Genomic DNA, 16,640 nt, shown 5'->3' with positions numbered 1-16,640 from the left:
TCTATGATGATCCAGAGACCTGAAACTTAGGACTAATTACTACCTCTACAAAATCCCCTCAAATTTAAAATCTTAGTTGTTGTTGTTGTTAAATGAAAGGGAAATATATTAAATAGGTATTCTATCAGGTGTTTTACTTCTAGAATCCCATATTTAACTAGTGTATCATCACAGAAATTGCACTGCCAAGATGGTGGTGCCCAAATACAACATGGGTCAACCGTCCCTACATGGGTAGCTTGATCCATGTTTGGAAATATGTCACCAAGATAATTATCATCTAATGACTTCTGCTGTTATTCCTTCCTGCTGCACCCTGGTCATCTAAGTTGCCCATGCAACTCTATCAAGGTGACCAAGTCTTATACCTCTGGCTATTTCTATGTCTTATAAATGGAAGGAAAAAAAGTAGCTGGGAACCAGTTAACTTGCTCAACATAGACAGCCCTTGCATTGAATGGTTAGTGCAGGCCCCAGAATGTATTTATTGAGCCAAGTGATCCCATTTCCTGTTGCCATTGATCACATTCACTGGTTCATTACACATTAACCCTGCTACTTTTGCCAGAAAGTCTCACCCTTTGTGCAATCATAATTTTAATAATCAAACAGGTACTTGCTGGTGGCTCTGACCAGCCTCTTGCCCTCTGCTTTGATGGGGTCAAAGATGCCAAGGTCCAGATTTTTCCAATGATTTCATTTGATAGCTAATTAATGGCCTTTCCTGGTTTCCATGGCAACTCCACGCTTTTCCTAGAGTCCTGATCCAAATGGGCATTCTACACACTTTGGTGCCTCAGCATCAGAATATTAATAAGACACCGTTGTTCCTTGGTTGCTGCATCAAGCTGGTAAGACAGTAATTGAATTACAAACTCCTGGGAAGCCTTCAGGAATCTTTCCTCTCAGAGAAAGAGAGGGAGGACCCTGATCTTTCAGAGCATAGTGTCTGCATGGAAGGAGTTAGGAGATCCAAAGAGTAGCATATTCTCCTGTCGGGGAGATAGTCTTTTCAACTTGGAATAAAAGTGCTGATAATTCATTTATTCTTAGCCTTTGGGAATAATCCCATTTCCTTGCATTTCCAATCATTAAACCTAGACTTCTCTCAAAAGTCTCCATACAAATACAAAACAAACATAGAAAAAAAATCACTACTCTTCCCTCACTAAATATGTTTGGCAGGGAATGAGGAAGAACTGAAGGTGAAGGATTTGACTTTATGAACAACTGAAAGGATTTAGAAGAGTAAGGAAAAGGAAGAGAAATGGTATTGGTACAGTATCTGCATTCTTTAACTCTAACTCTCCTCCAGGGATAGGCCTTTTTCCTAGATTTACCCTCAAAGACATGCAATTATATCATCCTATCCGATTTCATCTGGAAGGGACCCAAAAGCCCATCTAGTCCAACTCCATCACTTTACAGAGAACAAACCTGAGGCCTGGAGAGGGGAAATGATTTATCTGAGGGCAGAAGTTGTTGTTTTTCCCCTATTGGTTCTTCACTTAATGAAGTCCTTTGTCACATTAATGTCATATCTTGAATGAAATTCTTTTTCGATGCCCACCCATCTACTCTTTGTAGAGTGCTAGTGTCACTGGAAAACCTGTGGTGTGAATTCAGCACAGAATTTTCAAAGTTAAAGAATTTTGACTTCATTCCCTGAATCTGACATTCAAAAGATCTTCCATAAGAGAGCCCATAGTATACTCAGTGTTTGTCACCAAGACGGCACTAGTTCCAATTGAGGCATTGTTTAGCAACAAGGTTATCTATGATTTTGCCATGTGCTCTGTTCTTGGAGTGGATCACAAAAATATTCCTGGTTAAACATATTAAGGGATTCCTCTATGCTTCTGCTACAAGCTCTGAGCCCCTGCGTTATTGTTACTTTGCGGTATGAAATCTCAGTGACAAAATTCCTTTTGTAATGTGATACTCCAATACTCTGCATTTGGTTTAGGATAATAATAGTGATGTGGGGGGTGGGGGGAAGGAGTGATTGTCAAGGTACACACCAAAACTTACCTCAACATAGGGATATATTGATGTTAAGAGACTATTTCACCTTATAAAGCTATGTTGTATTGGTTATATAATTACCTTGCCCCCCTGACCATACATACATACATATACATATGTATATGCATACACACACATATGGCTAGACCAATCCTCTTTGGGCCTTGGCTTCCTCCTTTATGAAAAGAGGAACTTGAGATTGATGATTTATACTATTCTTTTTGACTTTAACATTCTCTATTCTCATGTAGTCTATAGTCTAAGGCCAGTATGGATTTCCCATTCTATTTTCTAAGGGAACATTCTGCTACATTGTGCCTGAGCTGACATTCAACATAAAAATAATACTGCAGGTACTGGTGAATGTGAGGATCTGAAAGAAATTTATCTGTGGATTTCATGAAAGCTGGAATCCTTGACTCCTCACAAAGTGAATCACATATTTTGATAAAGCATTTCTTCAAAGAGCTACAAGATCATGGCGTAAAGGTAGTTGCACGGCATAGAGGGAAGACCACTAATTTAGGATTCAGGAGTCCTAAGTTTTAGTACTGGAACCACCACTATCAATTGTGGATTAGTTCATTAATTAATTTTTATTGAATTAAACTTAAACCTTCTGGGTCTTATTTTTCTCCTTTATAAAATGAGAGGGATTGTGATGATGTCACTTCCAGATTTAAGATTCAGCTTCATAGAACTCTAACACTCAAAGTTTAAAGGTCCTCTATAGCTTACACATTCCTTGTTCTCATTGTTCTCATGTTCTGTATCTAAGGTCTCTTCCCATCCTGACCTTCTATGATTAAATGAGCTCAATCCTGAAAGCTGAACATTAGGTCCATTCTTATTTCTTTTGTTAGTGAATTATTCAGGAGGAATTTGCTCCTTTATTTATTTCTTCCCTCTTTTTGAACACTCCTCAGTTCTGTTTTGATTGGAGTCTTTGACTGACCAAAAATACCAAACCACATAATGATACTTTTTTTCCCATGCAACATCCATTATATTTACCTGTGGTTATATATTCCTTTTCTCTGTCTCTATCCCTATATGTCTTTGTCTCTGTCTCTCTCATTATCTCTCTTTCTCCTCTCTCCTCTATGAAAAGAAAACTTGAGACTGATGATTTACATACTTCCTTCTAGCTTTAACATTCACTAGTCTCACATTTTATAGCCTAAGGCCATTTTGGTACTAGCCATTATATGTTCTAAGGCAACTTTCAGCTATATTATGCTGTGTTTATTTGTCTACCTCTCTGAATCTCTCTCTCTCTCTCTTTCTCTTCTCTCTCTCTCTCTCTCTCTCTCTCTCTCTCTCTCTCTCTCTCTCTCTCTCGTACATAAACACACACCCCTTTATCTGGAATACCAAACTTCAGCCCTGTCTATTGAAATCCTATTCATCCTTCAAGATCCAGCTTATTTCCTGTCCATGGAAGTTTTGTTTTGTTTTGTTTTTCTGATCTTCCAAGTAAAAGGGATCTATCTCTCCTTCCTAATAATGCCTGACATCTTGTTCATACTTATAAACTTTGATTATGTTTTCTTTCATGTTGTATTTTTCCTTCTCATTGAGACTCTATAATGATAGATATATCTATGTGCATATTTTGTATACATACACACACACGCACGCACACACACATACACACATATATGCATGAACACATATTCACATGCAAGGATAATATGAGAAGTACTCTGGGGTAATGAATAGAGGGATGTCTGGCTTTAAGGTCAAAAAGTTTTGGGTTTAGTCCCTGTCTCTGACATATCCTGGCTACAGGATCATGGATAATTATTTTTAACATCGTAATGCCCCAGGAAACTACCCAAACCTTTTAATTTACAGACAAGTCGCTGATATAACTGATAGAAGGAGTTTTACCAATAGGAGTTCCTTTGAAATAATGGGTCTAGACCAGGGGAAGGGAAAAGATTTGTTCTGTAAAACTTGGACTCAGAGAAAAGGTCACATCCAAGGACCTAGAGTGCCACAAGAGGCCTTGAGGCCACAGGTTCACCAACCCTGGTCTAGACCAAAAAAGATTAGGCAGCTTGATGCATTAGAAAGAACAACACTTGGAGTCATAGATCCTGGATTCAAATCCTGGCTCTGCCATTTATTATCAATATAGCAAGGGCAAGTCATTTACTATTTGGAACTTCAGTTTCATTCCCTCATCTGTAAAATGAGGATTGAACTAGATGATCTCTGAGGTCCCTTCCAACTCTAGATTTATGTATAGATTTGTGGACAGATATAGCTCTTATATAAACACATATGCATATATGCATGGGATGCATACCTCCCAGTTAATATTAAAAATCAGATCTAATAAAAAAATTCTAGCTAAGGAGCTTTAATTTGGCAGGACAATGATAGAATTATAGGATTTGGAGCTGGGAAGGACCTTGGAGATCATTTGAGTCAACAGTCTCATTTTATAATTGAGGAAACTAAGGCTCAGAGAGTCATCCAAGGTCACACAGTTAGAAAATAGTAGAGCCATGTTCAGAACCCAGATCTTGACTCCAAATCCAGTGTTCTTTCCATGACATCATGTAGTTTCACATCAGTATCTATCTTTCCTTGCTCTCCCCTTGATATTCCAGTTCTTTCCATTTGGATCACTGACTTTGTACTTTCCAGGCTCTATTTATAATATAAAGAATGTTATTTATTTTCTTATCTTCCACCCCTCCCCCAGAAGCTCATGGGAGGGTTTGCAGGTAAAGTTTTCTTGGCATGTTTAGTTTTTCAAAGTACCCATCCAGACTATACAATTCTCTAGCTCTCTGGCTCTCTACAGTGCCCCCAAAGTGCTAGCCCAAAGCAGAAAGGATTTCTTTTACCCAGCATGTGAGGGAGAAACATGCAGCTCACCGACCAATCCCCTTCCCTGCAAAGCCTTCCTTTCTGCTGGTCTGGGCTTCTTCCCAGCCTGAATGAGTAATCTGCCCTCACCTCACCCTCTCCCACCTTCAGGGTAAAGTGTCAGGGCCCCACAAGGAAATGAGCATGAAGAGGATAGACATCTCAACTGAAGAAATCTCTTCTTTATCTTTGCCTATTTCCTCCCACAAGGAAAAATGGCAGTGTTTTTTTTTTCTCTTACATTACATATAGCTCTTTCTTTTTGTAATCTTAGCACCTGCACAGCAGAGATCTTTACAATTCGTTGTGTACATGTTCCCTCCTCTACCCCCTTAATGAAGCCCCTGAAGCCTACCAAGCAACACCTTCACAGCTCGAGAGAAAGGTGCGACCCTTCTTTTATGACGGATTATAGAAATAACAAACATGCCCGACAGTTTTATACAGTTGCTAGAACGGTTTAGTTTTCCAACAAATGAGGAATTTTCTCCTTTCTTTGAATATTAATTACATTTTACAAATTTTTTTATCTTTTTTTTTTGTATTTGTTTTTGCTCTGTTTTGTGGGTGGTGATTTTTTGTTTGTTTAGGTTTTGTTTTGTTCTGTTGTTTTATACAGCAAAAGGATCAGTCCCTAGCAAGGAGTCCCTGGGGTTAACAAAGTTTGGCTGTCATTTGGTCCGATTGTTTAAGGATCTCAGTATTGTAGAGATCCAGTGCATGGTTCACGCGGATGATCTCACTGTTGGTCAGTTTCAGGCGGTGCTTCAGCATACAGGAGAACAAATCCAACTGGGGTTTCCCTGGGGCCACTGGGGGCGCCAGTCTATTGATTCTGTCCCGGATATCTAGCAGCAGCAGCATCACGGAGGATGAGGAGTAGAACTGCCCGCCTTGTGTGTATGACTGGTTGACCTGTTGCACTGCACTCCGAAGGAGGTCAGCATTGAACCGTAGGCTGTAGCCAAACACCTGCACGTCAGAGATTTTGATGTAGAACTGCCTTTTGGAGGGATCAGACAGGTCCACGGGGCCCTGTCCAGTCTCATTGCGCAGTAGGGAAGGCAGCCGAGTCCGGCTGCGTAGGTAGATATGAACAGTCTCGAAAAATGTTTTCCATCGGTTGCCCAGCAACAGAGTCCAGTTGTAGCACTGGCCATTCTGGAGGCGAATTTTCTCCCAGCGTGGGTACCCAAATTCCCCAAAGGGCATGTTCCAGCCTTCAGAATGACTTCCACTAAAGGGGTTGACATAGACAAAGAACATGGGGTCCAGACTACTATTGCGCATCTGACAGATACGCATGGAGATACCAATAACCATATGGATGAAGTCCATGCGGTTTCTGTTGCTCTTGAGGGTAAGGGACATTCGCTTGCGCCACCGGGGGTCAAAGAAGGTGTCTAGGCGGATCTCATTGCTGATGAAGGTGGTATGGACATAAAGGCGGGAGTCCATCTTCTGCAGCAGGTACTTCAGCTCAAGATCCTGGAAATCTAGGTCTGTCTCAAAGCTGATGAACTGCTCGCTGCGCTCGGAATCTACGTTCTGGGGCTCGCAGCGGCCCCTATAGAGCTTGTAGCCTTTGTTGCAGGAGCCACAGAGTGAGATGTTGGCCAGGCTGCACATGGCACAGCTGTTGTTTCCCCCAATGATGCAGGGGATGGGCCTCTGGCATAGGCTGGTGCTACCATGGCATACGCAACTTCGCTGACTTTCCAAGAAGGTCCCCCAGAACCCATTCTCATTGCAGTAGAGCAGGGACTGGACTCTAGTAAGCCACTGTTGTATAGTCCTGGAGAGAGAGAGAGAGAGAGAGAGAGAGAGAGAGAGAGAGAGAGAGAGAGAGAGAGAGAGAGAGAGAGAGAGAGAAGAAAATCAGCCACCTTTCAATAAACTGTGGGGGTCAGGATGGAAGAAGCATCTAACCAGGTCCATGTACAAGACTACTATTGAAACCCTGACACTCAATTTCCTGTTTCTTTAAGGAAACAGATCTGGTCAGAGCTTCCAATGACTTTAGACCATGAAATGATAGAAATGTGTGAGACATGAAAACATAAAATGTTAAGAACAGAAAACACTAGTCCTAGAAAGGATATTAGAAATAATTTACTCCTATTTTAGAAATTTAAAAACAACAAAACCAAAAGCAAGATCATAGGTTTTAAGGGAAAGAGGACTGGATTTGTAGTCAGGGGACTTGCCTGGGTTTGAATTCTAGTTCTACTAGTGAATGGATGTGTAACTTTGGGTGAATTACTTTCCATCTCATGGTACACTTTCCCTCTCCTATCCCCACTGCTACACAATGAGGTTTATTTCAAACAACACATTGTGTTAGAAGAATCTAAGGTTCTTTTCAGCTATAAATTCTTTGACCCAAAGAGAGTGAAGTGATGTCCTAGGTCCTATCAATGTCTTTTAAGAATCAACCCAAGTAAACCTTCCACAGAGTTGCCTTTGATTACACCACACCACACCACACACACACACACACACACACACACACACACACACACAGCACATACATACATGCCACACACACTGAAGTGCTGAAGTGGTATTTCCCTTTTGGGAAATATCGCATCCCTTCTACAGCTCATATATTTATATTCTAATTTGTGTTTTAGGTTCACATTTATTCAACACAAATTTGTGTTGAACAAAAACACAATTTAATTATATTTGTGAGTATAAATAAGCTATATTCAAAGTTCCTTGAAGTCAAGGACTATGTCTTCCAGTCATCTCTGTATTTCTGTAAGTACCTACCACAAAGCTTTATATACAATAGGTGTTCAATATATGTTTTAGTTGAATTGGATATTATAATTATTGTTGTTTTTGCCACTTATCCATAGTAAAAGTAACCATGAATTTGCTTCCATTGGATTTTAAAATTAGCTTGAGTTTTTCCCTTCCCTGACTCCCAGAACCTGGGCTTTGTGAAAGTAATCCCATCACAGCAAGTAGGACAGAAGAACAACCACACTCAGGGAAACAGGCAGAATAATAAGAAGCTATAAAGTGGGTACCTTAAAATCTGTATCATTTGCCGAGTATGACATATGATTCCAATATTTGTTTTTTAACTGAAGCACCCCCTCACCCAAGTGGCCATGCTGAGTGAACAACTAGAAATATCAGTAGATTGAGAGACAGGAGAATTGGGTTCCAGTCAATGCTTTACCACTAATAAACTATTTGACCATTAGTGAGTCTTTTTTTTTCCTTTCTGTGACTGTTTCTGTAGCTATAAAATTAAGGATGGAATGAAAGAAAAAAGGAAAGAAAATGAAAGAAAGTAAGAAAAGGGAAGGAAAGAAGGGAAGGAAGGAAGAGAAGGAAGAGGGAGGAAGGAGGGAGGGAAAGGAAGGAAGGGAGGGAAGGAGGAAGAGAGGAAGGGAGGGAGGAAAGAAAAAGGAAGGAAGCCTAGAGGTCTTAAGGATCAGTAGACTTAGTTTCAGGTTCTGACCCTGCCACTTACTAGCTACATGATGTTGGGTAAGTTATGTAACTTTCTTGAGCCTTAGTTTTCTCATCTGTGGAATGAGGATAAAAAATGTTTTATTGTTTACCTTCAATGATTACTGGGGAGAAACACAAGGGATGACGGCTGCGAATCACTGTGTGATCTCCAAACACTATATAAATGTGAGCTTTTAGAATTTTATGATTTCTATGATCCCTTCAAAATCTGGCATTCTGTGACCCTCCATACCACCCAATGAAAATCCCCACATAGACTCTCTTTCAACTGGACCACACGTGGCTCTCACCCCCTCTTGAAACCTCAGCACAATAGTCCATTTAGAGGGTGCCTTTCCCAATCAACAAATATTCCATTGCCCTATAGCGCCCCCTTTCTCATTGCCAATCATTGGAACTCTTTGTAAAACCTGAAGCTCCTACCCCCACCATCAGAATAGATACTTCATTGTGACAAATTCTCAGACTCCTCCGAACAGCTCAGAGCTCTGGGTAAAAAAAAGAAAAAAAGAAAACGACAAAATAAAGGCCCTGGGAATATAGCAGCAGCAGACGTGTCTAATAACAAATTAGGATTCAGACCCTGTAGAACAGGAGGGGCAATTATGGACAGAGGCTCTCTGAGTTGGATTAGTGAAATTCATGGCACCTGCATAGGCTGACCTCAGAATAATCATTAGGCTGTGAGCTGTATCAAAGACCACATTAATGATACAGCAATGAGGAACAGCAAGGGGGCTTAGAAAGGGGACAATGTGTAGGGATGGGGGGGGCAGGACTGCTGGAGGCAAAGGGAGACAGAAAAACATGGAGGAAAGAGAAAGAAAATGGAGGGAAAGGATGGCACAAAGGGAAGGGTGACATGAGAGATGAAAATGGAAGAGGTGATAGAGACAGAGGAAGAAAAAAATGTAATATAACCTGGGGGGGGGAAACCACAGAAAAATGCCGTGAGGGTGGGAAACAGAAGAACTAAGTGATCTTTGAGGTGCCTTCCAACTCTAAAATGCTATGATTCTGTGATATATCAATTGAAGAGGGACGTTGTAATAGAATCATCAGCTTGTAGGATTTAAAACTACAAGACATATGTGTTTTAATGCCCTCAACTTTAGAGATGAGGTCATAGGCAGAAGAGTGAGATGACTTTTGCAAGGCTACCTACATAACTAATGGGTAGCAAAGCTGGGATTCAAATTCAGGTCCTCTGACTCTCAATCCTGGGGGTGGGGGAGAAGATATGGATGAGGAAATTTAATAAATTCATGATTAACCTCAAGCAAGAGAACCAAAGTCCTTTACAGAGCTGTCACATTTTTGCAGTCTGGGGCAAATGTAGCCTGAACCAAGTTAAAATGTAATTGGTAAAGTGTTTAACAAAATATATAAAAATGCAATACAATATAGATAATGTAAACTTGTAATTTTCTAAGTCAGTATGCAGCCAACAGGGATCTGTTTCTATTTGAGCTTGACAATACTGCTTAGAACATAAAATTGGTAATGTAAATGAAGAGAGCTTTGAGGGATCTTATAGCTTATCTAACCCAACCTGCACTCCACACCCCCTATACACCCTATTTTATTTTATTTTATTTTTTTTGCTTTTTGGTGAGGCAATCAGGGTTAAGTGACTTGTCCAGGGTTACACAGCTAGTAAGTATAAAGTGTCTGAGCCCAGATTTGAACTCAGGTCCTCTTGACTCCAAGGCCAGAGTTCTATCCACTGTGCCATCTAGCTGCCTCCACATACCCCATTTTAAAGATGAGGAAACAGGCTCAGAAGTGATTTGTTCCCATTAAAAAAGAAGAATTTTGCCATGGCCATAGCTAGATCTCAGGTGCCCTGAATCTCAGACCTATATTCTTTTTCATTCTTTTTCTGTCTTGGATTTTGAGGATAAAGAGATAAGGGTCACATTAGGGATCTTAATGATATTTGCTTATTTTGAAGCAACTTCCAAGGGACAACTTAGATTCAGCATACATTCATATCAACCTACTGAACTTATATCTTCCCCCACCCCAACAGGATAGCGATTATTAATGTTAAGAAAGATGGCAAACTAAATTGTAGGCACAGTCAACACACTAAAGTTAGTCTGAAAATGGTAGAGTAGGTTGGCCCTTTTAACATGGAATGTTAAAACTAGAAGGGGCCTTGGTGCATAGAATGTTAAAGCTGAAATGATCTTAAAACAAAATATTGGTGCTAGAAGGTACCTTAGAACATAGACCACCTGATACGAAGTTATACATTAGAACACAGGATGTTAGAATACAAAATACTGGATAGCTATATTGGGATCTTAGAATATAATAGGTCTGGAACACATGTCCTAAGGTCCCTTAAGGCAGAGAACATAGGAATTTATCGCTCTAAGGGACCATAAACTGCTTAAACATCGAAAGCTAAAACTCTATATTAACTTAGGACATAGACTATTAGTCCACATAGGACTTTAGAGATAATCTTTTTTTTTTGCAGATGAAGAAACTGAGTCATATTTCAGAATTGACTTGCCCAAGGTCACATAGCAACAGAAGCAGAACCTGCCCTCTTAACTTTGAGTGAGTACCCTTCCTAAGGCAAGGAAATGGAGAAATACTGTCAATATCAAGGGATAAGTTGAAAACAATTTTTAGGTTCACTTTTAGTGAACCAAAAAATTCAATTCCGGAAATCTCATACAGGTTTAAACATCTGATTAACTGAGGTGTTGTAAGAAGATTAGTCCAGCAGTGGTTGGGGGGAGGGGGTAGAGGATGGATGAAAGGATGGAACAGAAAGAGACCATGAGGCAGAAGAAGAGAAAAGGAAGAGTAAAAATGGAAAGAATGAAAAACACTGAAAGTTTGAGAGTGTGAGGGGACCGTTACCACATTGCTCGCCAGCTCCAGACCTGCCAGGTTCTTTCTCCCCCATTCATAGATAATTGGAGCTAGCCTGCAAGTAGAGAGGCAAGGCTAGGGAGCATGGGAAGGAGGGACTGAATTCTATAAATAACCGCTCCCAGGCTAGCAAGTGACAGGCTGCCTCAGCCCTGGGAACAGGAGAGGCCTGCTTAATAGGACAGTACTAGTGGAAAGGGTCTGAGAAAGGGCTGACACAGGCCCTACTACAAGGCATTTGGCTTAAGGCAACAAGGAACGTTTTTGAAGATGCTTTTTTTCCCTCCCTGGAGACCTAACGTGCCTTCCACTTTTGGCAAACTCTTAACTCCAATACAACCAAATGATTAGTTTTCTTTACTCCTGGATTTCAATACATATTGACTAGAAAGAGGGACATGATGTACCAAGGGGAAGGAAAGAGGAAAGGGAGGAGAGAATCTAACTATTCCTTTTTAAATCTGTGCTGCTCATCCCACCCCAACCCCATTTCCTACACTACCATGTCCCCCTACCCTGTTTCCTTCCAGTGCTTGATCAGCAGACTTCGATAGGAGTTCAGCTTCTCCATGGAAAATGAAATGATTTTGCTCTACCTTGTCTACTTTCTAAACTCTTTAACACTATTCAAGTAAGAAAAAAATTATATTAAAAAATACAATTGAAATCATATAATATGTCAGCTGGAGGGAACCTTAGAACATAGAATGTTGAAACTGGAAAGGAGTTTATAACATAGACTATCAGAGATGGTAGAGACTTTAGGATACAGACAGTAAACAAGCATTTATTAATCACTTACTAAGTGCCACACCCTGTGCTCAGCATTTGGGATGTCAGGAAATGCATAAATGTTAAAACAGTAGAGCTAGATCACTGGATCCTAAGATCCTAGATCTAGAACTCAAAGACACTAGGTTATCTAGTCCAATCCCCTACATTTTAGAGAGAGGAAGATGAGGCACAGAGAGATAACTCTGGGTTTACATAGAGCCAAGCCTGGAATCAGACATTCTGCATCCCATTCTAGGACTCTTTCCAATCCTTTCACTTGCCCATAGATTCCCAACCCAGGACATACAGGGCTTAGGGGGAATCAGCTGGGACTCATCTCCCCCTCTCCAGAACTGGCCAAGGGCCTGAGTGACAGAGTTTCTCTTTCAGAAGCCTGAGGCTCAACCCTAGGCTGCCATTGCCTGAGCACAACCCACTCCCTGCCACCTTCAGAACCACCCACTCCACTCCAGCAGGCCAGCCTGAGAGCCCTAATTCACACCAAACACCCTGCTGATTTTAATTGGCGGCTTTGCCTATGAAAGTACAGAATGGGGCTGGTGGCATTTTGGGGAAGATCAGACAAATATAAGCCAGAGAGTCTGAGAGTAGGGTGAGTAGGGAAGGAGATAGAGACAAAACAGAAAAAACTCCCATAACTCCCATTGCTAACTGGGTATGGATTTTAAAAGTAGAAAAGATGAATTGTTTAAAAATGAAGCCCTTGTTCTGAATTATTCCTTTATTTATCTTCTGGCTACTTTGTTGCCATTTTTTTTGACACTGTAATGAGAGCCTGATTAATTCCCTGAAATTCTACAAAATGGTTACTCCTTAGAGTCTAGGCCAGGATGGAAGACAAACAGTAATTTTTAGCTTTTGGATGATACACTGAATTTTATTTTACATTATTTATTTATTTGTTTATTTTGGAAAGACACTGAGAAAAGATGAATAAGCCAAGGTCTGCAAAATACTTTGAACTCAACTAAAAGGAGTCTTGGATTATGGATGTGGCATTATGAATCATGGCTGGACATTAGACCCACTCCTTGGTCATCATTTTGCTTCACAGCAAATATTTCATTCCTGTAATTGTCCATCTTCAGTAGACAGTCACTCTCTTCGTTCATTTTACCTTGTGACCTTGAGTGAATCACTTCCTGTCTTTGGCTCCCAGTTTCCTCATCTGTAAAATAATGCGCTTGGACTAGATCACAGAATGTTAGAACTCAAAGTGACACTAGAGATCCTTTTTCCTGACTCTTTTTTATACCTTGGAGAAAAAACCATGGGGTATAGAAGAAAGGCTACTGCACTTTAAATCAGAAGGTCTCTCTTGGAGTCTTGACTTGAACCATTATTAGCTTGGGAACCCATTTTTCCAGGCCACAGTTTCTTCATCTGGAAAACGGAAATGCATGCTTAGCTTATCTATCTCACCATGGCTGTTGAAAAGAAAGTACTATTGGAATGTGACTTATTAGTATCATTATGAAGAGCCAAGGCTAATAACAGAGAAAGATGGATTGCAAAACAGGATAGGGACTCAGACTTAACCTAGGATGTTGAACATCTGAGGTAAACAGCAAAAAATGCACCCTTAAGTCAAAACTTTTAAAGGCAAATTCTGTTGTGAAAGATGGAGGGAGCTGGGATACATGATCTACTGGAAGAAAGACTCTAGGACACCTCAAAATTGCTGGGGAGGAGCCAGGCAGGCCTAGATGGAAGAGGAGGAGGAGGAGGAGTTTGAAGTGCTTCCATGGAGGCACTCTGGGTATGGCTCTGCTAGGACTAGAACCCATGCTGTCTGTTTTCCAATCTAGTGCTCATCATTTGTTGCTGTTCAGTCACTTTCCATCATGTCCGACTCTTTCTGACCCCATTTGAGGTTTTCTTTGCAAAAATACCAAAGTGGTTTGCCATTTCCTTCTCCAGCTCATTTTACAAGTGAGGAAACTGAGGCAAACAGGGATAAGTGATTTGCCTAGGGTCACAGAGCTAATAAGCATCTGAGGCCAGATTTGAACTCAAGAGGATCAGTCTTCCTGACTCCAGGCCTTCTACTCTATCCATTGTACCACCTAGCTGCCTCCAGGGAAAAAAAAAAGTGCTTATCTTATCCTTCTTCTTGAGGCATCCTTCTACTTATGAGGTTAGAAAGAGAATTAGATTTGGGGTCAGAGGTGCTGGGTTTGAATACTAGCTCTGCTATCAGAGTGATTGCCTTTGTGACTTACTCAAGTTAATTCACTTCTCTGGACCTCAGTTTCCTCATCTGTGAAATGACTTAGACTAACTTTTTAGTTCTAAAGTTTCTGATCCTAATGTTTACAATGATGTCTTCCCATGATTCCCTGACAATGATAAACTAACCTGTGAGTCATCTTATTAGCAAAACGTAAAGGTCAGAAAAAAGATTCCATGGACCATTTAAATCACTGTGGCTTAACTTGGAATAATTGGTAGTGTCAGGAATTTCTGGAAGATAACTTCAGACAGTGCTCCTCATACCTGGGGAGGGGAAAGAAAAAGCAGGAAGGACAGAAAGAAAGAAAAGGACAGCAAAGAAGCACAAAATTGACCAGACAGGAGAACCAAGGACACCAAACCGGAGAATAGCAAAACAACTACAGGCAAGTGTTTCCTTCTTCCTGGATGCAAAGTCGTGTGTGTTTCTTTAAAATTGGAAAGTTGGGGGCTTAATTGAGGCGAGAAATGGGACTGATTCACACAATTATTCTGATTTGTGCTTGGGTGCGTCTGCTGACGTACATCATCAGCTGCAGCTCCAGGCTCATGTTCTATCTGGCAGCAACATTCGTGGCCTGAACTTGATAGGGACAAGAGAAAGAGTCAAAAGCCTCTCAGAGACAGGGCTGAAGGGCAGGAAGAGGTAGAGAGTTCCTGAGGCTGGCATTTTCAAAGTGGCTTCTCTCCCTGAGGGGCAGCAATCAGAGGGAAAATGGGAGCTGCCCAGCTGAGAGGCCATAGATTACAAATGGGATCATATGACTTCACTGTATTTAACCCTGAAAAACCGTAGTGAACTCATCTGGGGTGGGAACAACGACATACCACTTGTCAGTCAAGACATTTAAAGGGGACGCCTGTGCCAGCCATGTCTTCATTCTTCTCTAGGCTATACTTTTAACTCACCTAGATCTTCTTTACAATGTCCCCAAAACTTCTTCATCCTGGAAGCTCAGTCAACCCCTGGACTTCATATGCTGGAAGTACCTTCCATCCCATGGCCTCTCCCTTTGGTTGGTTGGTTCCTTCCATAGCCTCCATTTTAAGTAGAAGGCGTAGGCCAGTCATGTCTTTGCTCCTCTCTAAGCTGCAATCTTGACTGTTGTGGACCTTCTCTCCAATGCTCCCCTTAATTCTTATCTCTGTCCCCTACCAGATACCCCACACCTTTTCATCTCCCTTTTACATGTTGTCTTTCCCCATTAGAATGTAAGCTCCTATAAGTTCAGGGACTGTCTTTCTTTCTGCTTCTAGTTGTATTTCCAGGGCTTAGCATAATGCCTAGAAAGCATTAAGTATCTAATAAATGCTCATTGCCTTGACATAGGGGCTGCAATGTAACTCATGTTGTAAAAGGAATTGTGCTTGATAATTTGGTTGATCTATGCTTTCCAGAATTTTCTGCATCATAAAGGAAAGAGAACCTTAACCGAATTTGGGAGCCTCAAGAATCATATGAAATTGGCACCAAAGAGGACATTAGAAGATAGGAATATTAAAGCTGAATGTAGCCTAAAATACTTTCCATTCTAAATAACATGTTTTACATATGAGGAAACTGAGATCCAGAGCAGGAAATAACTTGCCTGAGGGAAAATGTTAAACCCTCCCCTTTAAATAGTTGTAATTTGTCATAGGACCTGGGTTATTTCAGGGAAAGCGGAACTAGACTTGCATTTTACAGGGTTAAACTAGAAATTCTCCATGTCCAACCTTCAGCTCACCTATACTACTCCCCTCCTCAGTCTCTGAACAAAGTCCCCAGACTATGCAATAAAAATTTACAGTCAAGTATTCAAGATTGGGTATTGTTCATACAACTTATTTTGTGCTTCATCCAGACATGTTCTAGGTTGATTTGGGATCTGTTAGCCTTGTTTCTTCAAACTGTATTTTCCATAAAGGCTAAAATTTGGCAGTTAATCACATGACCTTAAGCTTTTAACTTGTCACCTGTCTGAGCCTCCTATGTTAAATGAGTTGGTTAAGATAAGATTGCTAAAGGGACCCTCCAGATCTCATAATCAATATTCTATGTTCTAACATTCTAAGATCCCTTCCAGATCAGGCATTCTAGGTTTTCAAGTGCCTTCCAACTCAAACACTCTATGTTCTAGCAATCTACATGTTAATTTCTCTTCTGATTCTTAGTCTATGTTCTGATTCATCTTTCAAGTACACATTGAATTTGGTATGTTCTAACATTCTGTATCATGAAGTATCTCTAAGCGTTAACATATTGACTCTCTCTTTGCTTTTGTACTTAGAATCCCACCTGGGCAATAATTACTGAGATACTTTTCCAATTTTCCATGTTT

General features: G+C 40.7%; 1 protein-coding gene across 1 annotated transcript in view; it reads right to left on the bottom strand.

Annotated features, from left to right (window-relative positions):
* Positions 1-4,125: 4,125 nt before the first annotated feature.
* The window catches only part of BRINP1 (BMP/retinoic acid inducible neural specific 1), a 180,207-nt gene continuing 167,692 nt past the window's right edge, over positions 4,126-16,640 (bottom strand). Inside the window, exon 8 of the mRNA XM_020990601.2 lies at positions 4,126-6,703. Within this exon, the coding sequence (XP_020846260.1) occupies positions 5,563-6,703 (1,141 nt within the window). The 3' untranslated portion in view covers positions 4,126-5,562. The remainder of the gene's footprint in view (positions 6,704-16,640) is intronic.

Source organism: Phascolarctos cinereus, unplaced genomic scaffold (assembly GCF_003287225.1).
Source record: "Phascolarctos cinereus isolate Bilbo 61053 unplaced genomic scaffold, phaCin_HiC Scaffold_2;HRSCAF=192, whole genome shotgun sequence".
NCBI lineage: Eukaryota > Metazoa > Chordata > Mammalia > Diprotodontia > Phascolarctidae > Phascolarctos > Phascolarctos cinereus.
The sequence above is the reverse complement of the archived record's forward strand: the minus strand, read 5'-3'. Positions and strand labels throughout refer to the sequence as shown.